The sequence below is a fragment of the Danio rerio genome, chromosome 12 (genome assembly GCF_052040795.2).
Source record: "Danio rerio strain M-AB ecotype USA chromosome 12, GRCz13ab, whole genome shotgun sequence".
Classification (NCBI taxonomy): Eukaryota; Metazoa; Chordata; class Actinopteri; order Cypriniformes; family Danionidae; genus Danio; species Danio rerio.
Genome location: NC_141032.1, coordinates 49418703 through 49444926, shown reverse-complemented (window position 1 = coordinate 49444926; position 26224 = coordinate 49418703). Strand labels below are relative to the sequence as shown.

General features: G+C 39.4%; 1 protein-coding gene and 1 long non-coding RNA gene across 7 annotated transcripts in view; both read right to left on the bottom strand.

The window, feature by feature from the left end:
• Positions 1-26224, bottom strand: part of LOC147841589 (uncharacterized) — a 46354-nt gene that overhangs the window by 1435 nt on the left and 18695 nt on the right. The window contains exon 2 of one of the 6 annotated variants that reach the window (XR_015504726.1): positions 20364-20390. The exons of 2 other annotated variants lie outside the window; for them this stretch is intronic. This is a non-coding gene — a long non-coding RNA (uncharacterized LOC147841589). Of the gene's footprint in view, positions 1-20337; positions 20446-26224 lie in introns of those variants that run through there. 3 more of the 6 variants (XR_015504722.1, XR_015504721.1, XR_015504725.1) reach the window with 3 other exon arrangements.
• oat (ornithine aminotransferase) lies at positions 160-25997 on the bottom strand (the record flags this gene model as incomplete). Its single annotated transcript, NM_001317170.2, is given in 10 exon segments — positions 160-1276; positions 5412-5556; positions 8323-8436; positions 10497-10625; positions 10960-11082; positions 13551-13678; positions 16725-16820; positions 16966-17190; positions 18556-18789; positions 25962-25997. Coding segments are annotated over 9 exon segments (1335 nt in total). The 5' UTR covers positions 18770-18789; positions 25962-25997.

The following is a 26224-nucleotide window of genomic DNA, read 5'->3' as shown; positions in this document are numbered from 1 at the left end:
GCAAGCTTTGAGACATACTACGTCCTCATTAATTAACTGTTCTGTTGCCTAGTTACAATGTCAATCATCTGGTCACATCATCCACATCTCTTTCATATTTAGTGTCCTACTGTATCATATTGGAGATGCAGAACAATCTCAAATTTGCATAATTATGCATTCAGAGGTTGTTGGAGATTAAAATAAATATATATATTCATATTATATTATATTAATACATAGGTCAGATATTAATTAAGATCCATTCAAACATCTATACCAAAGACTCTCTCCACTTAACCATCCGTCTTGTGTGATCGGCCTTGTTTGTAGTTTCTCAACACTGTTTATCCTGTGTTTGTAGTTCTAATCGAAATCACGTTCATCAAAAGTTCAGACATTGTTGGAGATTAAATATAAATGTTAAAATAAATATATTTCAGAAGATTAGATATTAATAAGTAAGAATCATTCCAACATCCTAACAAAAGACTCTTTACTTAAGCATCGATCTTGTGTAATCGGCCATGTTTGTAGTTTTTTAACACAGTTTAACCTGTATTTGTAGTTCTAATCGAATTCGCGTCCAACAGAAGTTCAGAAGTTGTTGGCGATGAAATATAAATGTTAAAATAAATATATTTTAGAGGATTAGATATTAATAATTAAGAATCATTCAAACATCCTAACAAAAGACTCTTTACGTCACCATCAGTCTTCGTAATCGGCCATGTTTGTAGTTTTTCAACATTCTTGACCTGTGTTTGTAGTTATAATCGAATTCACGACCAACATCAAATGCATTCTTGTTAATATTAGCCAATAAGAGTGTGAACTTATAATAATAATAATAAAAATATATTATATACATAATAATAATAATGTTTCATCCAGGAATATTCTTTCCACCATAATATAAATTGGAACACACTATTAATATTTCTGAATACTATTTAGGATGGATAGCATGCGAATTGGGAAGCAGCACACTACTCTGGAGCCTCACAATCAGCTGAGAATGACAGACAAACAGGACGAATGAGCAACTGAAAGCGCTAGAAGTAGGATCAGAGTAACAGCAGCACTACGCGGGATAAAAGAAGCCTAAAAGCAGCTGAAATCTTCAGTCGGAGTCTTCAGAAGGAGAGGATTGTCCTGCTGATGATCTCCACGCACTCCCTGACCTCCTGCTCGTTGATGGTGAGGGGCGGGGCCAGTCTGATGATGTCACCGTGAGTGGGTTTGGCCAGCAGTCCGTTGTCACGGAGACGCAGACACACCTGCCAGGCGTCATAGTCTGAACAGAAGATTACAGGATTATTATTTCTCACACGCTCAGAGTCAGAGAGTTGAGCCGCTCCTGTAAATACAGCTCAGATTATCAGCCCACCTGCACCTCTAAAACCACAGAAGTGTGTAAAAACCAAATCTGTCTATCTATCTGTCTGTCTGTCTGTCTGTCTGTCCGTCCGTCCGTCCATCTATCTATCTATCTATCTATCTATCTATCTATCTATCTATCTATCTATCCGTCCGTCCGTCCGTCTATCTATCTATCTATCTATCTGTCTGTCTGTCTGTCTGCCTGTATATCATCTATCCATCCATCCGTCTGTCTATCTATCTATCTATCTATCTATCTATCTATCTATCTATCTATCTATCTATCTATCTATCTATCTATCTATCTATCTATCTATCTATCTATCTATCTATCTATCTATCTATCTATCTATCTATCTATCTATCCGTCCGTCCGTCCGTCCGTCCGTCTATCTATCTATCTATCTATCTGTCTGTCTGTCTGTCTGCCTGTATATCATCTATCCATCCATCCGTCTGTCTATCTATCTATCTATCTATCTATCTATCTATCTATCTATCTATCTATCTATCTATCTATCTATCTATCTATCTATCTATCTATCTATCTATCTATCTATCTATCTATCTATCTATCTATCTATCTATCTATCTATCTATCTATCCATCCGCACTTCTATCCATCTATCTATCCGTCTATCTATCTATCTATCTATCTGTCTGTCTGTCTGTCTGTCCGTCCGTCCGTCCGTCCGTCCGTCCGTCCGTCCGTCCGTCCGTCCGTCCGTCCGTCCGTCCGTCCGTCCGTCCGTCCGTCCGTCCGTCCATCCATCCATCCATCTATCTATCTATCTATCTATCTATCTATCTATCTATCTATCTATCTATCTATCTATCTATCTATCTATCTATCTATCCCTCCATCCGTCCGTCTGTCTATCTCTTTTGATGATGAATAAAAAAAAAAATAGAATAATTCAACCCAAACACCCCATAGACTTCCATTCGTACGCATGCAGCAAACTGTAAACGCAAGCTTTTGCCTTAAGTTTCCCGTTTTGCTGCATTGCACAGTTCAAGCTTGCTGAACTCTGACCTTTGAAACAGCATCACGTGACTGCATGAGATCAACAGTAGTTTAAAACGTGACCTCTCTGTACAGAAGTTGAACATATAGAGCAATCACTGACTTAATCAATGTCTAATCCTCTTGTTTTATCTTATTGTGCTTCTGACAGGTTCTGCTCTCACAGCTGAGGTTTTGTACTCAAATAAAGCCTGAACATCCCACGCAACACTAGACGATTGACTGGAAATTCATTGTGCGCAGTCAGTATTTGCACATCAACATCAAATAAATCTTATTTAGAGCAATAACAATCACTCAGTATGGAAAAAGTTGATCTGACTACGATATTTCTTTGGCCACATGCTGAAATGAGCTGATCCAAACTAAACTCACCTTCAGAACAATCACTGATTCAGTTTCAATTGACTAGAACTACCCCAGCGCTCTACACTACTCTCCTGCCTGCCTGAACTGCAGGACTCAGGGCCGGATTAACCAATGGGCCTTATGGGCACAGGCTCAGGGGCCCGTGCGCACTAGGGGCCCCTGCGAGGGGGAGAAAAAAAGACAATTTCGGAGTGTCTTTTTAGGCTAATTGCAAATAGCGCATCTAGTTGGAATAAGCTATTCAGGGTTTACGCCCATCGATGCCTGATTGATAGAGACAAGATGAGTAAAGAGCTGTTAATCATTACAGCCACAGTGGCGTACCTTGTAAGGCGCACAGCAACATCTTTTGACGAGATTAATCATAAACTCGGTTCGAATCCACCATCAGTTGAACTCGTGCTACTTTTTTTCTCCCCATTACATATCAGATTGGAAATCTATTTATTTTTAACAGGAAGGAAACATTTTTTTAAAATAATGCAAATGTGAAATAAAGTCACAAGCGTCTCGTGGGTATTTAATAATGTTTAGCCTTATTATAGGTGCCTCCCTCTCTGCAAAAACTATATTGCTCAGACAACTGTATTTCCTCTGTGCAAAAAAAATCGTGATAACATATTAATATTATTATTATATTTAAACTGCCTTTTTTCGTTAACTAAAGCGCGGAAACGTCAGTTTTGTAATAACCCGCACTAAACTGAGCGGACTTTGGTGTAACGTTATATCTGTCATAGATCAAAAATGAGTGGACAAGTGGATTTAGCAAACGCGAGAGAAAGAGGAGAGGAGGCATCTTTATTGAGGCATTTTCCATACACACCTTCTTTAAACGGACCCATGATCAGGAGAATGAGGGTACAGAAGAAGAAGTTATGGTAACTTGAAATTAGGGTTGTAACAATATACCGGTATGACAGTCTACCACGATTTGAACGTGCACGATTATCATACCATGAACAATTGCATATCAACGGTTTTAACCCTTAAAGACAGAGACAGCCGCCCGCGGCTAAAAATAAGTATTGCTCTTAAATGTTTAATAACTTTTGATCCGCTGATCCGATTCATACAATTCAAAGATTGGCATAAAGAAGAGAATCTCAGCTTTCCAGTGCTGTATCACATAACTTTCAGAGGTTCCGGAATCAGTGCGGTTACGTCATCAAAATTTGACAACGCTGATTTGACAAAGAAACGCTCGTCACTGTGTCTCCGGACAAACCAGACATGATACATTGATGCATTGTCCCTCCCCCATGCCCAGATTGGTTCAAACTCGCTATATCACAACCAATAAGCATAGGTTTCGCTTTTGTTTGTGGACCAACAATGAGCTTTTTGAACAACACGGAATGAGAGATACTAAATAAAACGCAAAAAAAAAAGTTTTGCATGAAATAATTCTCATACTAAGTACTTTTGCATGCACAGCAGCACAGAAACATGACAAAACAGTGACACAGCAAAGACGAACTGCTGCTCTTGCTGTTTTCAAAAGACGCAAATGAAGGTGCAGCTGTTTGTCTGCATTGCAGACAACCAAATCCAAATCTATATCCACAGACAACCATATCCATGCTGGCACATAAAACCTAAAGATGTTCCATATTGAATCTAGTTTTGTTATGTAACTATTTATAGTATAGTAAATATTTATATCTATTTTTTTACTGAGGATTTGCACAATGTTTATTTGGACTTTATTTGGACTTTGACACATTATTTATTATTTTCTTATTTTTTTATTTGTTCATTGTAAGTGGTGTTGTTTATAGTAACTGAAAATATATTATTTGGAAAAAGTCAAATTTGCTTCACTGTTCTATTATTTTGTAACATTTGTAACATACCGTATACCGCCAAACCGTCAAACCGTGGTATTGTTTTAGACGATTATCATACCGTAAAAAATTCATACCGTTACAACCCTAGTTGAAATGATGAGAAGCTAGCATTAACCAGGCGGAGGAGGCTAACGGCAGCGCAGTGCGGACTGGATTCATCGTGTGAGAGACAGACAGAAAAGGAGAGAGAGAGAGAGAGAGAGAGAGAGAGAGAAAGGCCCAGAAGAGGAGAGAGACGGGAGAGAAGAGGTATAGTGTGTGTGATTTCGGATACTTTTAAGTTTATAATCAAGTCTTCATCACAGGGAGAGGAGGAGAGAGACAGTAAATCAGTGTTTGTATTATGAAAGACTCAGATTTATAGAACTCAGATTCATAGAACTGGATTGGAGAAGCATTGTGCGTTATATGCCATGGCAATAAAATGCTTTATAAGTTTGTAAAAGCAATACATTAAAATACCCTTAAAAAAAAAAATATATATATATATATATATATATATTTATAGTTTTATTAGTATTTTTATTCAATGCTTTGAAAAATAAGTTAAATCTTTGTAGACTATAAATACATATGTACTATATATCATTTATTTAAATATGTGGGCAACAAATTATAGATTCATTTTATTTAAAAATTATTATACTTTTCATATTTTTTAAATTCAACTATAGGGGTGCGGCCAGGTAGGGGGCCTTACAAGACAATGTGCCCAGGGGCCCCTGAGTTCTTATAGAATTAAAGATGAATTGAAACTGAATTGAAATTCAGTGTTGGTGGTTTAGTGCTGCTCTGCTTCTGACCTTTAGTCTCTTTGATGATGATGGCGTTCAGAAGGCCCTTTCCTCGGACGCCGCTCACGATCTCTCGGGGCAGTTTGTTGAGTTCGGCTCTCAGGATCTGCCCCATACGCTCAGCATTCGCAGCCAGATTCTCCTCCTCCAGAACCTGAACACATCCAGAGCACAGCGCTTTACACAACACACAGACACACACACACACTTGCACATCTTACGCCTGTTTTACACCACAAGCAGAGCGTGAGCATTGCATTCGCATCGCGTATGGAGAGCAGAAGCACTCGTCGGCACCTGCTGCACAGATCAATCTATCTCTGTCTCTATTTTATCTAGTTACCTGTCTATATATTTTTTTAACTTTTTATCTGCACCAAGACATTACATTTACATTTAGTCATTTAGCAGACGCTTTTATCCAAAGCGACTTACAAATGAGGACAAGGAAGCAATTTACACAACTATAAGAGCAACAATGAATAAGTGCTGTAGGCAAGTTTCAGGTGTGTAAAGTCGAAGAAGGAAAGCATCGGTAAATTTATTTATTCTTTTTTTTTTGAGTACAGTTAGCAGTATATCCAGAGAGGCAATTGCAGATTAGGAAGGGAAGTGGAGACTAAATAGTTGAGTTTTTAGTGGTTTCTTGAAGACAGCGAGTGACTCTGCCGTTCTGATGCAGTGAGGGAGTTCATTCCACCAACTGGGCAGATTGAACGCGAGCAAGACCCGCGGCAACTTCCTCCTATGCTGTTTCCTTGACCTGCAAGTCTTTATTTTACAAATTATATAGATTCTAAAGAACTGTCTGCTTCTCAAGCTCTATGTGGAGTGTCATTCATGTCTGGTGCACTCGGTCAGAAGACAATTGCTTGGGATATCATGTCATTTTTTTGTCAGGATTATTCCGACTTCCTGATGCCTCCTATAAGTCGCTCGAGAGGCAGTGAGGGTCCTTTGAATTATGACGCGCTGGTGGCTTTAGACAGACACACTGAGCCCAAGATGTAATAAGGAAAACTTTATTGTAAACAATACAATTTGTGAGTTGAATACCTGTTTTGTATGGAGTGATATGGTTGTTGCACGTGTCGTTGCCTTGCGATGCCGTTTTGCGTTGTTGTTTGCGTGGCTGTTTGCGCTGCTGATTTTGCGGTCAACAAAAAATACGGCAACCCCACTCTCCTTCTCTCCTCCTAACACCTGTGTGATTGTGCACGCGCTTTATTTGTTCTAGCAGGTGCCAGTTATGCCCACGTGACCAAAACATAAAACGTCACTGTGAAACCCAAACTAATCAGTATACAAATAAACATTATAATTAAATGAAAAGTAATATGGCTCCTATAGGGATGATGTAGTTAGAATAATATTTATACAATATAGTTATAATGATATTTATACATGATCAAACTAGTTTGCAACTTAAGCAAAACTAACATTAAGATTGTTTTTTTGGTTATTTTGTTTTGTAGTTCGGGCCCAAATAAATATTTGTTGCCGTTTTTAATCATTTAAGTTCATTTGATTGACTGTATGTAAATCAGTGGATATTATTAATGCATTTATTGGGTAAAATTGCTACTTTTTATTGTCATTCAATGTGTTATTGGTCATTATCAATGCACTGTCACTTTGAGCGTGAGCAGCGCTGCAAAAATAGACCCAACGGCAAAACTATCGCAGCAATGCTGCTTTAGCGACGCTCATGCCGCTTCTGCAAGCAGTATAAAGTTGCAATCTGTTAACATGGACGCCGAAAAAACACGCGCTGCTAATGCTTGCGGTGTGAAACAGGCTTTACTCCACACACATACAGACAGCTGTGATGATGTTTCAACTATAAAGCCTGTATATTCTGAATCAGAATCAGGGCAAGTCTATTTCTATAACACATTACATACACAGTGGCAATTCAAAGTGCTTTACATAAACAAAAATTAAAAAAGACAAGTATAAGAAAATAAAAACAACAAAGAATAAAATAATTAAAAACAGGTTATAAATGAACGAAAAAGAAGAGAAAGACATAATAGTGTGATCTGTCAGACAGCACAGTGCTCATTCAGTAAAGGCACAGCTAAACAGATGTGTGTTCAGTCTTGATGTGAATGTGCCCAATGTTGGAGCACATCTGATCATTTCTGGAAGCTGATTCCAGCAGCAGGGGGCGCTGTTAGTAGCTGAAGGCTGATTCACCCTGCTTTGACTGAACTCTTGGAACTTCTAGTTTATATGATCCTAATGATCTGAGTGATCTGTTGGGTTTGTATTCAGTGAGTATATCTGTAATGTATTGAGCTCCTAGGCTATTTAGTGATTCATAGACCAGTAATAATACTTTAAAATAATAAATAATAAAACAGTAAATACTACTGATTTTCTGCTTCTAGTCAGAATCCTGGCAGAGCTGCAACTGTCTGACTGTGTTTTTGGGACGGCCAGTGAGGAGGCCGTTACAGTAATCCACCCTGCTGCTGATAAAAGCATGAACAAGCTTCTCTAAGTCTTCACTGGAAACAAAGCATCTAGTCCTTGCAATGTTTTGAAGATAGCATGATGACTTAGTTACTGCTTTGACATGACCACTGAATCAGAAAGAGCTTGGTTGCCACAATAGGAATTTGTCTTTGTGACAGGAGCTTCCAGTACAGAGTACAAAACGTGCAAACAGTGCAACAAAGTACATAGTGCAGACATGAAACAGTTTCAGATTCTGTCCTACTCTAAACTCAACCCTCACAGAAAACAATCTGCACTTTTACACTGTCAAAATACTTCATTCTGTCTGATTTATGAGCTGTTTTCTCATGGGACCAAATAAATAAACATCCCCATAAGTGCAAAATTTAAAGGTATTGTTATACTTGTGGGGACATTTGGGTCCCCATAACATTAGAAATGCAAGGCACACACACACCTCCAGAGCAGCGATGGCGACACGGCAAGCCAGAGGGTTTCCTCCATATGTGGATCCGTGTTCTCCGGGTTTGATGGTCAGCATCACTTCATCATCACACAGAACTGCAGACACCTGATACACACACACACACACAGAGAGAGAGAGAGAGAGAGAGAGAGAGAGAGAGATCATGTATATTTATGATGACCATCAGACACTTTTGTGTGTGTGTGTATATGTGTGTGTGTGTGTGTGTGTGTGTGTGTGTGTGTGTTTGTTTACACTGCAAAAATGCTTTTTTCAAAATTTTTCAAGTTTTTTGTCTTGTTTGTGGCCCAGGGTTTCTGCAGGTTTCACCAAGTCAAATTTAGGAGACTTTTTGAGACCTTTATAAATGAAACTCTACACTCATACAGGGCTAAATGCTAAGGAATTTTTCGAATATTCCACTTGGAAAAGATTTTCACTGGCTCCATCAAAAAAAAAGACTATAATTTAATACATTTAAAATTCATTCATTGCCTCCCTATACATTTATTAATACAATAATAATAATAATAAATAAATATATGTCAGTGTCCTCAGCAGTAAATAAATGGAGAACATTTAAAAAATGTTTCTGTAAGAAAAGTAATTAAAACATTATGGTAAGTAGAAAGCATGTTTTTAAAGAGAAAGTTTTATTGAGATGGATTGTTGGTGATTGTAAGAGTGTTAACGGCCAGATCGGGCCATTAGTATCTGGATGCAGCCTTTATGATGCAAGCTCAGATTGCATCACTCAGCGATGCAATGTCAGACTCATTGCACTCAATGGAGTGAGTGACGTCACTGTGACGGGTAGGGTTAGGGGTGGGGTTAGGTGAGCGCATTAAAAAGCATTGGATGCAGCTCAGATTGCACTGCACCGAGTCTGCAGCCAGACCACTCTCAATCGGGCAGCTATACATGAACAATGGAAAATTAAGAACCGTTAACATAAGTTTTAGGACCTGCAACACAACATTTCAGCCTTTTATGCCTTTTAAGGCCTTAAATTTGACATTTTAAGACCCCACGGATACCTTTGTGATTAAAATATTGAAATATTCTTACAGTTTTTCTTACAGTTGGTATGTTTCTCAACACTATTTACATTTGCATTTCTCAAAACAATTAGTTATTTGTGCACATCATAGTAGCAGTTTCTCATTCCTAACAACACATTGCGGATGCTTTTGGACGTGCATCAATTGCTTTCATGGAAAATTAAGACCTGTTAAAATAAGTTTTAAGACCTGCAATGCAATACTTCAGTAGATTTAAGACTTTTTAAGGCCTACAATTTGACATTTTAAGACCCCGCAGATACCTCGGTGATTAAAATATTGAAATATTCTTAACATCTAGAAGCATTTTTTAGACAGGCAAAAATATTGTCGTTTTCAGAAAAAATATGTCAAAGTTAAGTGAGTTTTTCATTTAAAATAGTAAAATAATCTGCCAATGGGGGAAGCAGAATAATCTTGTTTCCGCTTTGAAATAAGATCAAGTCAAGTCCAGCTTCATTTTCATTCATGTGTGGACATAAAGAGAGACATACAACGAAATGTCGTGTCTCACAGGACAACGTGATACATACATTTATCATAAATACAAACACAACACTGGACATAACTAACATAAATGCGACGCAGTGGCGCAGTAAGTAGTGCTGTCGCCTCACAGCACGAAGATCGCTGGTTCGAGCCTTGGCTGGGTAAGTTGGCGTTTCTGTGTGGAGTTTGCATGTTCTCCCTGCGTTCGCGTGGGTTTCCTCCGGGTGCTCCGCTTACCCCCACAGTCCAAAGACATGCGGTACAGGTGAACTGGATTTGAGTGTGAATGAGAGTGTATGGATGGTTGCAGCTAGAACGGCATTCGCTGCGTAAAAAATAAGCTGGAAAAGTTGGCGGTTCATTCTGCTGTGGCGACCCCTGATTAATAAAGGGATTAAGCTGAAAAGAAAATAAATGACTGAATGAACTAACATATACTATAAGATACTTAAACTATACACATAAGACAGGCTATACAAGTACTTTTACATGAGACTGAACAATGTTGTGCAGGATATTGTGCAAGAGAAGTATTAAAGGCCATTGGCAGATTATTGACAGTTTGAGTGAGTGTGTGTGTGTGTGTGTGTGTGTGAGAGAGAGAGAAAGACTCACAGGATATACTCCTCCTGACAGAGCTTTACCCAGAATCACCAGATCTGGCCGCACAGCCTCGTGGTCCACAGCCAGCCGGCGGCCAGTGCGACACAAACCCGTCTGAACCTCATCAGCAATGAACAGAACCTGCAGAGCAAACATCATACTGACATCAGCAACCAAACACAGGCAGTCTTGGAGATTAATGTGTGTGTGTGTAACATATAAGGACTCATATGTGTATAATGTCATGGGTATGTCGCTGGTATTTCAAGGACATGGTAATCCCACTGAATGATGTTCTTTACAAAGTCAACTGCAGTGTTTCCTGTGAGGGTTGGGTTTAGGGATAGGGACAGAATATACAGTGTGTACAGTGTGAAATTGGTAAATCAATGGAAGCCTATGGAATGTCCCCACAATTTACAAAAAGTAGTTTGTTTGTATGTGTGTGTGTGTGTGTGTGTGTGTGTTTACTCACATTGTATTTAGTACAGAGTTCCCGGACTTTTTGCAGGTATCCGGCATCAGGAACGACGACACCCGCTTCACCCTGGATGGGCTCCACCATAAACGCAGCCACATGTGGATCCTGTAGTGCTTTCTGTATTACACACACAAAAACAAACACACACGCACACACACACACACACACACGCACACACACACACACACACATGCACACACACACGCACACACGGACACACACACAAACAGAAGAAAGCAGGTTGAGCTTGTTGAGAAACGTGATAGTCCAGACTTCACGCTCTGACTCTAAAATAATAAACATTATCTTGAGTTTTTATTATTATAAGCTTCTTTAATAATAATTGTTTATGTAATCATAGTCTAATAATGATTAGTGTTATTACTAAACAGAAATCTTAACATAGGAAATACTGCAAAGGCTGCTGGCAAACTAACAGCACTAATAAAACATGCTCGCTTGTGTGTAAATGAACACAGTGAGTGGATATATTACATGATAAACACAGGTCAGATTTGACGAATAGAGTCACATCAGCCTAGATAACAACTACAGTTTTATTACATTACTAACATACTTAAATCTCAGTTTTTGTGATTTAATGTTCGCATAAAGCGTTCATCTTGCAGCTCAAGCCTGTTTAATAATCACTGCTCACATGTGTGTGTGTGTATTAGGGTTGGGTGATGTCGACCGATTAGGCATTGTATGATGTCTAATGTGAAACACTGCGATGGACGATGGCATCGGAGAACTAATGATTTATGAATAATTAATTAATTCTTTCATTAATTTTCTTGTCGGCTTAGTCCCTTTATTAATCCGGGGTCCCCACAGCGGAATGAACCGCCAACTTATCCAGCAAGTTTTTACACAGTGGATGTCCTTCCAGCCGCAACCCATCTCTGGAAACATCCACACACACATTCACACACACACACACTACGGACAATTTAGCCTACCCAATTCACCTGTACCGCATGTGTTTGGACTGTGGGGGAAACCGGAGCACCAGGAGGAAACCCACACGAAGGCAGGGAGAACATGCAAACTCCACACAGAAACGCCAACTGAGCTGAGGTTCGAACCAGCGACCTTCTTGCTGTGAGGCGACAGCACTACCTACTGCGCCACTGCCTCGCTAATTAATTAATTCATAACCAATTAATTATTTGTAGCCTACTGTTTCAACTAGCTGACACGCATGCTCTTTGTTTTACCCATAACCAAATCATAAATAAATAAAGGTAAGTTACACACAGATGACCACAGGTCAATCACTTTTTCTGCAGGACTCTGGCATGAATCTGTGTCGGCAGTGATTTGTGTCGGTATAATGGCGTCGACAAACTTGGTTGGTAAAAAGCTGCACAACCAACAGCAACCAGCCAACAGTATCTGAGAGTTTCACTAAAATGACTTCAAGAGTTCACACTTAGCAGATGATTGATTATAAAGCTTGTCTGGCATGCTGTCCCAGGAAAGAGCCTTGAGCCCATGAGATCCTAGAGTCCGGGGCTCCCTCTCATTTGCAAGGGGAGAGGGGAGTTTGAGCTATGTTAGATCTGGAGAACTAGCTAATGAACAGATAGTGATTGCTCTTAAGAGATAACTACTTACTAGGAGCATGACTATGGTGCTGATTTGGATTAGTCAATTAACTTAAGTTGCATGTTTTTGGATGGTGGGAGGAACCCACATGAGCACGGGGAGAACGTGTAAACTCCGCACAGAAACGTCAGCTGGTTTGGTAATAACCAGAACCAAAGACGTTCTTGCTGTGTGGAACCAGTGCTAAACATTGCGCCACCGTGCCACCCATCTAGAAAAGGAGGAGGAGTAGGGGTGGAAGGGGGGAGTCTTCAAAATGTAGATGACTGTGGTATGAAACCTAGGGCATTTATAGAGGCCTTGGAGTCGTCTGATTGGTGAATCATAAATTGGATAATGCAGGGCCGGCTGCAAGCAATCGTAAGCACGTGATCCTCTCGAAATTAGTCTATAAATAAACTTCCCTAAGCATGAAAGCGAAAGATCGAAGCAGTGTACTGACGCAGAATCACGTTACCAAAAGACCGAAGAGTTGTTAGATAGAGACAAGATTAATTAAAAATCACGTTTAACAACTACAGTGAGACGCCATCCAGCGGTACATCCTTGATAAACTGTCCGACGTGCACTGCTCTCTGGGGTTTTGTGCTCAAAGCACCTGCTGACTGCTGGAGCTCAGACGTGCGCATATGCTACAGTGCATGACAGAGTGTGTGTGTGTGTGGTCACGTGATGTGCATTTTTGGCAGTAAACTGAGGATGGAGGGCTGTTCAGAAATACTAGATGAAACACCAGTGGGGTTGTGGATCGTTTTCATTCTAAAATGCTATTTTAAACTAAGACGTATTTGTGTAAACAGGGCCTGAGTGTGTGTTTTTCGCGAGCGGGTTGCTGCTGCGATGGGGGCAGGGCAGAGGATGGCGTTGCGGGCTCAGCATCATGATGTCCATTGCGATAAACGATGCCATCGTCTATCGACCCAACCCTAGTGTGCATGAGAAAGTATGTGTTTGCATTTGTGTGTCATCTGTACCTCTAGTGCAGGAATGTCATTATACGGCACCAGCTCAAATCCAGGCATAAAGGGCCCGAAACCATCATAACTGCTGGGGTCCGTCGAGCTGGAAATAGCCGCCATCGTACGACCCCAGAAATTCCCAGCTGAAGAGCAAGAAACACCACAGATGAGCAGAAACACAAACACAGAATAAACAAACACTCTTGACTTAAGCTTTAAGCTGAAACACACACACACACACACAACATTATGCAAACACCTTTAAAGGGATAGTTCACCCAAAAATGTAAATTGACTAATTTACTCATCTTAAATGCAAACCTGGAATTTCATATTTCATTTTTCCTGTTGGACATTAAAGAAGATACTTTGTAGAATGTTGTACAAAGATACCAACTGACTTCCATAGTAGGAAAATAATACTATGGAAGTCAGGGTGCTTTCACACCTGTGAATCGATTCAAACAGAGATTACAATTGTTACATTGTTGCTCTTTGCTCTTGGTGCAGTTCGCTTTCACACTGCAAAGTTTCTAATCGGACCAAAACAGCTAAAACAAGTCATGTGTATATAAACTCTCCTCACATTGGTCAGAGTGTCAGGGTCAGAGTCCCGCTCAGCTGTCAGGGGAGGTGGTGGTTTGGTGGTGATTGACAGGGTGCACGCGATGTGTCTGAAGAGTGAGGAGAGATGCGGTGGGCAGGGGTGAGAAGGGTGCGCGACGATGCCTATTTGAGGCCTGGGAAGGAGACGCGAGATTACCGGGAGATCATCACTCGTTTGTGGGAATCCGGAGACTCACGAAACTTCCCGCCATAATCCTAATTCTCTCTTCATATAGCCGTATGCCTATTACATATCCATAAAACACAGTGATATAACCATGCTCGGATAGGATTGCTTTTCACTGCAATGGATCCGCTCCAGAGTTTGTTTCAATCGAGCCGAGACCACCTCCTTAAAGCAATCTCGGAGCGATTGATTTGGCGCGGATCAGAGCGCGATTGCTGGTTTCACACATGCCAAACGAACCGCGCTAACTGGGCAAACGAGATACCTTCCGAAACAAAAGTGTAGGTGTGAAAGCAACCTCAATGGTTACAAGTTTTCCAACATTTTTCAAAATATCTTTTGTACTCAACTAGAGCTGTCACGACTATGACATTTGACGATTAATTGTCCAAGAATAATTGGGATTATGTGATTAAATGTCTGACTTGGTGTTTTGATGATCAGTTTTCTGTTTTGGGGCTCATACAGTAATTCAATACATGGAACAATATAAACATATCCTGTATAAAAAAACAATAGTTAATATAATTACACTAACATGTTCATATTTGTAATTTTAATGATTGAAATTAATATTTTGGGCTGCATGAAGGCTCAGTGGTTAGCACTGTGACCTCACAGTAAGAAAGTTGCTGGTTTGACTCCCAGCTGGGCCATTTGGCATATCTACGTGTTTGCATGTTCTCCCAGTGTTGGTGTGGGTTTCCTCCGGGTGCTCCAGTTTCCCCCACAGTCTACACACTATAGAGGAATTGATGAACTAAGGTCCCGTTTACACTAGTGTGTTTTAGTTTTAAAACGGTTTTAAAACGGCATTTTAGAAAGAAAACGATCCATGTATACACTTGCGTTTCACCCAGCGTTTCTGAACAGCTCTCTGTCTACACCAAAACATAGTTTTTTTAATCAGAAAAAGTCTTAATTAAAAAAAATAAATAAACATTTCTGTTCATAAATGTAAGTAATAAAATAATATATATATATTATATATTATCTCCACATTTCCTCGAATATTTTTAGTCTATAAGTTTTTAATATTCATTCATTCATTCAACCTTGGTGAACGCACAGGAAATAAAGATTCTTGCTTTTGCACTCCTTTATTTCGCACACTGCCAGAACAGCTTCTCTCCCATGGTGCACGTCAGAACTGAAAATTTTGACTGCCACAAGGGGGCGTAATCCGACAGTTTTGTCCAAATGTCGTGTGCAATGGAAAGGTGGCGTTAGGCTCCGTTTTTTTATGAATACGCATACAGTGAAGATGACGCTCATATATGCAGCACGACGCCTGAACATTTCTGCTGTCTGAAAAGTTGTTAATACCAAAATGAAAATAGCAGTTCCTTATTTCATGTTTTCATTTTATTGTTAAGATAAAGAAACAACGTACGTATATGTGATGTGAAAAAGGTTATAAAGTACAGTGTTCCCTTTGGAGAATTACCGACATGTCCTCGGAAGTCCATATCAAACTTGCAAAGTCTGAACTTACAAGGAGAGGATGCAGGACTGAACTGTGTGTAGGCTACTTAATAATATTGAGGAAAAGCAAAGCCCCAATCAGAGAGGGGAATGTCAGCAGCCCCGCCTCCATTTTCAGATGTCTCTGTTTTCCCCCATCCACACTGAGACGTCTATGGACATACACCCAAAGCGCTTTACACTCCTTGGGGGGGGATCCTAATCTCCACTTAGATGATAAGACGGCAGCCACAGGACAACGGCACCAGTTATAGGTGGAGAGAAAGTGATAGAGCCAATTCGGTGGATGGGGATGATTGGGAGGCAATGATTGTAAAGGCCGATTGAGGGACTTTGGCCAGGACACAAGAGTTACACCCCTACTGTTTATCAGAAGTGCCATGGGATTATTAATGACTACGGAGAGTCAGGACCTCAGTTAAACGTCTCATCCAAAATGCGGCGCTCACTGACAGTGTAGTGTCCCCTTCACTATACTGGGACATTAAGACTCACACAGACTACAGGTTGAGCGCCCCCTGCTGGCCTCACAAACACCACTTGAAACAGCAACCTAGTTTTCCCATGTGGTCTCCCATCCAGGCACTGACAGCCCTGCTTAGCTTCAGTGAGTAACCGGTCTTGGGCTGCAGGGTGATATGGCTGTGTCAGGATGCAAAATGCAGGATATACAGATTATACATTTACTTAGCTCCACTCTGAAGAGGCATAAGGGATGTTATAATGCATCTTAATTGAGCCTATGCATAGAATAAAAGAAACTCAAACGGGTTAGGAGCAAATGGAAGATGAGTAAATGTTGACATAAGCTTCATTTTTGTTTAAACGGTCCCTTTAAAAGGTGAGGTCTGTACATCAGTCCTTGTTTTAATGCAGTGCACCAACAAACCCAATAATATTGTGTGATTTACCTGCAAAAACTATCTTGGCCTCATATTTAGGGATGCCCTTGACACTGTACGCCCACTTTCGGGCCAGTTTACAAGCCGTCTCTCCACCCTCCACACCTGCAACACACACAAACAAACAAACAAACAAACAAACAAACAAACAAACAAACAAACAAACAAACAAACAAACAGAGAGGATCAAACAGGAGTGTGTGAAGTGAGACTCCAGTATGTGTGTGTGTGTGTGTGTTCTGAAGCGCACCAGTGTTCATAGGCAGCACTTTATCGTATCCGAACAGGCCGGTGATGTACTGCTCGTAGGCGCCCAGGATGTCGTTGTAGAAGGCTCTGGATGTGAGTGTGAGTCTGGATGCCTGAGCCGTCAGCGCCGCAATGATCTTGGGGTGGCAGTGACCCTGGTTTACTGCACTGTAGGCGCTCAGAAAGTCAAAGTACCTGCGGCCCTCAACATCCCACATGTGAACCCCTGCAACAACAGATAAGGATGATGATGATGAAGAGGATGATGAAGGCTAGATAGTGGCTGACTTAAAGAAACAAACAAATTTTTCTATTGTTGAACAGCAGAAGGCGCTCTAGGCTAGTGTTTAACAGAAGATGGCGCTCTAGGCTAGTGTTTAACAGTGGATGGCGCTCTGGGCGAGTGTTGAACAGCAGACGGCGCTCTAGGCTAGTGTTTAACAGCAGACGGCGCTCTAGGCTAGTGTTAAACAGCAGATGGCGCTCTAGGCGAGTGTTTAACAATAGACCGCGCTCTAGGCTAGTTTTAAACTGTAGGTGGCACTCTAGGCTAGTGTTTAACAGCAGACAGCGCTCTAAGCTAGTGTTTAACAGCAGACGACGCTCTAAGCTAGTGTTTAACAGCAGACGACGCTCTAGGCTAGTGTTAAACAGCAGATTGCGCTCTAGGCTAGTGCTGAACAGCAGATTGTGCTCTAGGCTAGTGCTGAACAGCAGACGGCGCTCTAGGCTAGTGTTTAACAGCAGATGGCGCTCTAGGCTAGTGTTTAACAGCAGACGGCGCTCTAAGCTAGTGTTTAACAGCAGACGACGCTCTAGGCTAGTGTTAAACAGCAGATTGCGCTCTAGGCTAGTGCTGAACAGCAGATTGTGCTCTAGGCTAGTGCTGAACAGCAGACGGCGCTCTAGGCTAGTGTTTAACAGCAGATGGCGCTCTAGGCTAGTGTTTAACAGCAGATGGCGCTCTAGGCAAGTGTTTAACAGCAGACGTCGCTCTAGGCTAGTGTTGAACAGCAGACAGTGCTCTAGGCTAGTGTTTAACAGCAGACGGCGCTCTAGGCTAGTGTTGAACAGCAGATGGCGCTCTAGGCTAGTGTTTAACAGCAGATGGCGCTCTAGGCTAGTGTTTAACAGCAGATGGTGCTCTAGGCTAGTGTTGAACAGCAATTGGCGCTCTAGGCTAGTGTTAAACAGCAGATGGCGCTCTAGGCTAGTGTTTAACAGCAGATGGCGCTCTAGGCTAGTGTTTAACAGCAGATGGTGCTCTAGGCTAGTGTTGAACAGCAATTGGCGCTCTAGGCTAGTGTTTAACAGCAGATGGCGGTCTAGGCTAGTGTTTAACAGCAGATGACGCTCTAGGCTAGTGTTTAACAGCAGATGGCGCTCTAGGCTAGTGTTAAACAGCAGATGGCGCTCTAGGCTAGTGTTTAACAGCAGATGGCGCTCTAGGCTAGTGTTAAACAGCAGATGGCGCTCTAGGCTAGTGTTTAACAGCAGATGGCGCTCTAGGCTAGTGTTTAACAGCAGATGACGCTCTAGGCTAGTGTTTAAGAGTATATGGTGCTCTATTAGTCTTTGTGTTTGCTCATACCTTCTCCTCTCTCCAGGGCGACAGGCAGCGGGTGGTAGTTGTGAGCGCCATATCGGTCCTCGCGGGCGAACACCTCCTCTGACGTCATCGGACGCTCCTGTGTTTTAGCTCTGGAGGCTGCAGAGGAGGATGTGCGCATCCCAGAATGCACTGCGCGGGTTAGGGAGGGCGTCACTCGGCTGACGCCTCTCATCAGACTCTTCATGCTGTTCATAATGACTTGTTCTGTTCACACTGAGACACAGAGGAGAAGAAAACCCCACATCAGCAATCTGCTACTATGCTGACTCACAGGCGTTTGTAGCTCCGCCCTCTACTAAAAAGAGCACAATCTCATTTGAATTTAAAGCGATAGTCACAAAAATGGCACAATTAGGATCAAAGCCTAAAGCCTGGTTTATACTTCTGCGTCAAGTGACCGGCGTAACCCACGGCGCATGCAACGCGCGTAGCTGTGCATTTATACTTCTGCGCGCTGTCTCTGTTGGTCTGCAATAACACTTCTGAATCGCTAGTTGGCAGTGAGGTGTTAATGTTCCTCTGTGTCGAGTTTCTTCTGTGCTGTTTTGCTTTTCCTGAACACTTCCTGGATGTACAAGTGGCTCAAACTCGCTCATTTTGAGGCAGGAACCGGCGGACGTGCAACAACTTTAACTATGAGGTAAACAAAAACAAAACTTTCCATCCGGAGCTCTTTCACGGGACTCCACACTTGTAAACAATCGCTCCATCAGGCTCGCACCATTCACGCGGCTCTCGGTCCCGTCCAGACTCGTCAGCGCTACCAAGCCGACCAATCACAGAGCTTACGCTACGCGTCGTTGCAACGTGTAGTTACATTTTTTTACAGGTGCACGTCAGCGACGCTGATGGCAATGGCGAAGGGCTATGCATCAGCGCCGTAGCATACGCCGGCGTTTGACGCAGAAGTATAAATCAGCCTTTATGCTGTGTTCACACCAGATGTAGCAAGCGCGGATAAATTGTGATATTTGTGCGTAAATAGACGCGTGAACATTTTAAGTTTACTCGCTTCATTCCCGCGTCAAATTTACTTCACAACAGAGGCGGATTCGCGTGATGGGCAGGGCTTCTGTCTGCCTCGTGACTCTAGCTTTGTTGCTAAACGGCTAACATGTATGGAGAAAATAACTGTGTTTATGTGTTTTATAAAAGCTGAAAAACAGCGTCGATTCATTTGGAGATTCACGAGAAACAAGCAATATCACCATCATTCGTGTATCGTGCCGCAGGATGTCAATTCGCGTTTGCATTGACTTAATATCTAAATCACTCGAGCTCGATGCTTCTTCCGCGTCTGGTGTGAACACAGTAGTAATAAAGGGTCAGTTTCAGAGAGAAATAAAATATTATTTTAGTGGTATTTTGAGCTAAATCTTCACACACTCTAGGGACATCAGAGACGCATTTTACATCTTGTAAAGAAAGGCATAATATGTCGCCCCTTAAAGAAACTAAAATAATTTAACCTCAGCATTTTGAATCAATCTGTGCAGCAAAAACATCCCATAGTAGATCTGTGGCAAGTTTTTTAGAAATTGTTTATGCAATTTTTCCAAAGCTTTGACACACTTAGACACAAAACAATGATTTGAGCTGTAATAATTTACTAACTTTTACATCAAAGGTGCAGTGTGCAAGTTTGACGCCCAGTGGTTAAAATGGGTATTGCACGCCTGGATCAAAACACATTTTCACTCGGCTTCTCCTCTATGAGTCCAGGCAAGCGCAGGTTGCCAGATTGACGTGAGTGTCCCTGACTATCCGCTTGTTAAGTGTGACGTCACGCGGAGCGGCTTCCGGGTCCAAGCGCTCTATTCAACTGAATGGTGAGACTCATGAAATGGTAATAATAAACGTTTACAAAGCGATTTAACGCTTTCGAAAATCATGATCGCAATATATAAGTCCATGCCTAATATCCGATGGCCAGAAAGTGATTATTTTTTTATAAATTGTTAAAATTTTGGTATTTGTTATGCAGCAAGCTCAGAGATTGTTGTGCACACTATGACTTTATATACAATTAACTTTAATGTGTGATAAGAATAAAACGTGATCATAAACGAATGATTTCTCCACTCAAATGAATGGCGGCTTGGACCCGGAAACAGTATACATACGTCACAAACACGTCACCACTTAACAAGCGGATTGAGTTTGGAGGCTGATTTAAGGTTGCTTGGAACCGTTTTCTAACTAAAAGCAACAGCATGTGATAGAAGAAATATTTTCCATACTAATAGGAGTTTATATTTAATGAAATTTACAACAGCTTCTATTTCTCACAGGTGAACGATGCTCATCTCAGGTGCACCTCATGTGCTTTATCCAGTGTTAAATGCAAATAATGTGAGTTTGAATGCCATTTTACATCACATTTAATGCCATACTACTGAAAGCAGCAGCAGACTTGACCTCAGATCTGGGAAATGAAATAAACCATTCCAAGTTGAACTTTAGAACTGTGAAATAATGCAAACCAACACATATCAGTGATTCAGCATCTACATTTAATAATGTTAAAGAGGGTCAATATGTATTCATTACATTATATATACTTGCTGTATATATAATCAGTGCTTCTGAAAAGCTGTATTTACATTTCTGTCGTGTTTCATCTGCGGCAAACAGCCAAATTCCTTATCACTGCAAATCTCATCATGCAGCATGTTAATAGGACACCTGATCACCTAATGTTTACATTCATAATATTTATATTATTAGCTAATTAATAACCACATCATGTGGAACTCTGAATCTGCATCTCATTTCGGAGTCTGCTACTGTCAACCAGAGGTCACATTTCTGTCACGAACACGTGCTTTGAGAGCCATCATGACTGAATGAATGAAATACGATGTTTCCACCAAGGCAACCCGGGGTGTAAGAGCCAGTTATGCACAATTCATTTGTGATAATAATTTAGTGAAGGTTAAAACATGATAAAAATTGATATTTAAATTTAATAAGAATTCATTGTGATTGTATTATCTAAAATGCATAATTTAGTAATTGATATAATTTAAAAACCTTTAGTTTGGTATTTTGGCTTCCGACAGTAATACGTCATGAGGTCTGTAGTTCATACGTTTTAGGCAGATTGCAGTTATGGATGTTGAAAGCAACACAGTTTTTTGACCGAGCTGATCGAGTCTATTGTAACTTTGTAATTTTTGTTTGCATTTGTTCAGTAAACCTTTTTTAAAAGAAGATTCGGTCTTACTCGCGTTTTTGCAAATACTGGTTGTTGAATTGAAGCTGCAAAAGGTGGTACATAAGGATTTGCACGAAAGGTGTGCCACTATACGGGGTGCTGACATATAATTGGCTAAACTGGCAGTGGGCGGGTTTAAGGGACCAAAACAAAGACAGACGTTCTAGCACGTAACACACATGTTCAAAGCAGAATATCTGACTTCAGCATTGTTTTTCAGATAAACAAGAATCTTCCCTTAGCATTTTTTTGAAATATTTGCAGCATATTTAAGCTTTAGAAGAGTCAAAAACTGACAAACAGCACCTTTAAACAAAGTTTGAAATGAATGGATGAAGGCTACACAAACTTACTTATAATAATAATTATTATTATTATTATTTACTAGTAATATGACACCAAGAGCAGCAGAGTGACAGGTAAGCATGTGAAAATATAACAACATTCTCTAATGATCAAGATGATTTGTTGTACCCAGATGAGCCTGTGTTACTAGTTTTGTAAGTCATTATCAGGGATTAACATTAATATAGCTTGACTTGGAACATTGTGATCAGAATGAAGTACTCCACAGAGTTGTGTAATGACCAAGAATACTCCCTATCAGGAGGGCGTTACATTTTTGTGGACGAGATCTTTTTGCACTTCAGCAGTGTTGTGCTTTTCTTTGTAATGGTGGGAAAAAGTCGATTAAGCTGTGTTCATTTTTATTGGCACCAATATGTGACCCTAAATCCCTAAACCACTTATGATGAGGGTCCAGTTTTTGGGACACACTGAGATTTATGTCATCTGAAAGCTGTATAAATAGGTTTTCTATTGACGTATGGTTTGTTAGGATAGGAAAGAGACTGGATGAGATACAACAATTAGAAAGGCTGAAGTCTGAGGGATCAAAAAATAAATAATATAAAATAAACACCTTTAAATTTGTTCAAATTAAGTTTTTAGCCAAACATATTACAAAGCAAACATTTAATTTTAATATATTTACAGTAGGGTATTTACTAAAAGTCTTCATGGAAGATAATCTTTACCTAATATTCTGTTGATTTTTGGCATAAAATAAAAAATAATAATTAAAAATTAAAATTTTTGATACATTTTTTGTCTATTCTCACAAATATACCTGAATTTCATCAGTCTGAGCTCAAACGTAAATCTTTAAAGAAACTCAGTCTTCATGACCAGTGTATTCCTATCTAATATATAACATTAGAGTGGATAATATACTATAATGTTCATATATGTGAGACAATAATAATAGGATCCTATGATGTTCGCATATGAGATGAACATGTGGCCTCTGGATCAAAAAAACAGTCATAAGTGTCCATTTTTGGAAACTGTATGTTTTGTTAGAAAGGGACAATATTGGGCTGAGATTCAGCTCTATGAAAATCTTCATAAAATCTAAATATTAAGAAAAAATCTCCTTTAAATTTCTTCAAATTAAGCTATTAGCAATACATATTCCAAAGCAAACATTTAATTTTAATATATTTACAGTAAGAAATTTACAAAGTCTTCATAAAAGATGATATTCACAAATATTATAATGACTTCTGGCATGAAATAAAAAAAAAAAAACTAAAAAAAAAAACGATAATTTTGGTAATTTCTGATCATGTATTTTTAGCTATTCCCACAAATATACCTGAGTAACAACACAAGACTGGTTTAGTAATATTTGCTGGTCACAAATATAATTAAAAAAATAATAATTGACTAAATGTCTTCATGGAAGATGATCTTTACCTAATATTCTAACGATTTATGGCATAAAATAAAATAATAATTATAAAAAAACTTTTTTTTATTATCATTTTTTTATCTTTTTTGGCTATTCTCACAAAAGAAACTCAGTCTTCATGACCAGTGTATTTCTTGCTAATATATAACATTAGAGTGAATAATATACTATATTATTCGCATATGAGAGATGAACATGTGGCTTCTAGATCAAAAACTCAGTCATAAGTGTCTATTTTTGGAAATTGTATGGTTTGTTAGGACTGGACGATATTGGGCTGAAATACCGCTATTTGGAAATTTGGATTCTGAGGCGTTCAAAACTAAATATTGAGAAAAATCACCTTTAAATTAGTTCAAAATACAGATTACAAAGCAAACAGTTAGTTTTAATATATTTACAGTAGGATATTTACTATAGGTTTTAGTGGAAGATGATCTTTACCTAATATTTTAATGATTTCTGGCATAAAATAACATAATAATTATAAAAAACTGCAATTTTTATCATTTTTGATCTTTGTTTTGGCTATTCCCACAAAAGAAACTCAGTCTTCATGACCAGTGTATTTCCTGCCAATATATAACATACATTAGAGTGAATAATATACTATATTATTCGCATATGAGAGATGAACAAGTGGCTTCTGGATCAAAAAAACAGTCATAAGGGTCCATTTTTGGAAATTGTATGGTTTGTTAGGACTGGACGATATTGGGCTGAAATTGGAAATTTGGATTCTGAGGCTTTCAAAAACTAAATATTGAGAAAAATCACCTTTAAATTAGTTCAAAATACAGATTACAAAGCAAATATTTAGTTTTAATATATTTACAGTAGGATATTTACTGTAGGTTTTAGTGGAAGATGATCTTTACCTAATATTTTAATGATTTCTGGCATAAAATAAAATAATAATTATAAAAAAAACTGCAATTTTTATCATTTTTGATCTTTGTTTTGGCTATTCCCACAAAAGAAACTCAGTCTTCATGACCAGTGTATTTCCTGCCAATATATAACATTAGAGTGAATAATATACTATATTATTCGCATATGAGAGATGAACACGTGCCTTCTGGATCAAAAACTCAGTCATAAGTGTCCATTTTTGGAAATTGTATGTTTTTTTAGGACTGGACGATATTGGGCTGAAATACCGCTATTTGGAAATTTGGATTCTGAGGCTTTCAAAACTAAATATTGAGAAAAATCACCTTTAAATTAGTTCAAAATACAGATTACAAAGCAAACAGTTAGTTTTAATATATTTACAGTAGGATATTTACTAACTGTTTTATGTAAGATGATCTTTACCTGATATTCTAATGATTTCTGGCATAAAAAAAAATAAAAAATATTATTAAAAAATATATAATTTTGATCATGTATTTTTGGCTATTCCCACAAATATACCTGTGCAACCTTATTATATTGGCTGGTCACAAATATAACTGCAAAACAAATGTATTTAATCAGTCTGAGCTCAAACGTAAAGCTTAAAAGAAAACATTAAAAAAAATCTTATAATCTTATAAAAATCACTATAATGTTCGTATGTGAGAGATGAGATGAACATGTGGCCTTTTAATCAAAAATTCAGACATAAGTGTGCATTTTTGGAAATTGTATGGTATGTTAGGACTGTATCTTTAAAAAATTATAAAAATATATACATTTGATCATGTATTTTTGGCTATTCCCACAAAAATATAAGTTCATCAGTCTGAGCTCTCAGTAAAACCAGTGTATTCCTCTTTAATACATACTATTAGAGTGAAAAATACACTATAATGTTCGCATATGAGAGATGAGATGAACACGTGGCCTCTGGATCTCCAGCGCATGAAAGAAACTGATGAATGGACAGAACGCAACAAAAGCAGCAGGTGTTTCTCATTCAGAGCTTCACAAAGAGGCTGAACCCGCTGATCACCAACCACGGCAGAGATTACAGCACATCCCAGATGACCAAATATTCCTATTAATCATTCAACTGTTTCCTCGAGTGACACAAAACTTTCCATCTACTGTCACTTATTTATACAGGCGCAAGATCACGTGCTCTCGGCACTGGCTTGTGATTGGCTGAGCACTTGCTACCCACAGTACGCCTACATCAGATCGTGCCAAGGGTTAAATAAAGCCGCACACTGAACACATTAGACAGCTGTCAAGACAAATTCAACTATTATAAATACACAATATAAAGTAAAATCAGCTCTAAATACATCACAAACATGTTCTCCATCAATGAGCGCGCACACTGATAACGTACATTAAGCGCATCATTAGCATATTCGTACAGTAATACATAATATATGGTGTTTATCTTGGTGTATATGTGTGTGTGAGATATTATCAGCCTGTGTTGTTCATGTCACGCCAGCAGAAGTGTATTCATGTGTGTTTTACCTGATGCGGGTCGGTGCGGGACTCTTCTCTTCTGCCGCTCTAACGTTACGTGCCTCGCGCTGCTCTAAATGGATAATGCAAATGAACGCAAACGCGTCACTCTGCGTCATGACGCAACGACTCGCAGCACCGCTAAATGTTTAACCGTTTTCCACAGAAATGTCGATAATTTATGTAAAACATTTCTCGAATTGCTTTATTGCGGTTGTTTTCTTTGAAAGAGGATGGTCATGTTAATCAATAAGGGTTTTGGTGAAGATCGT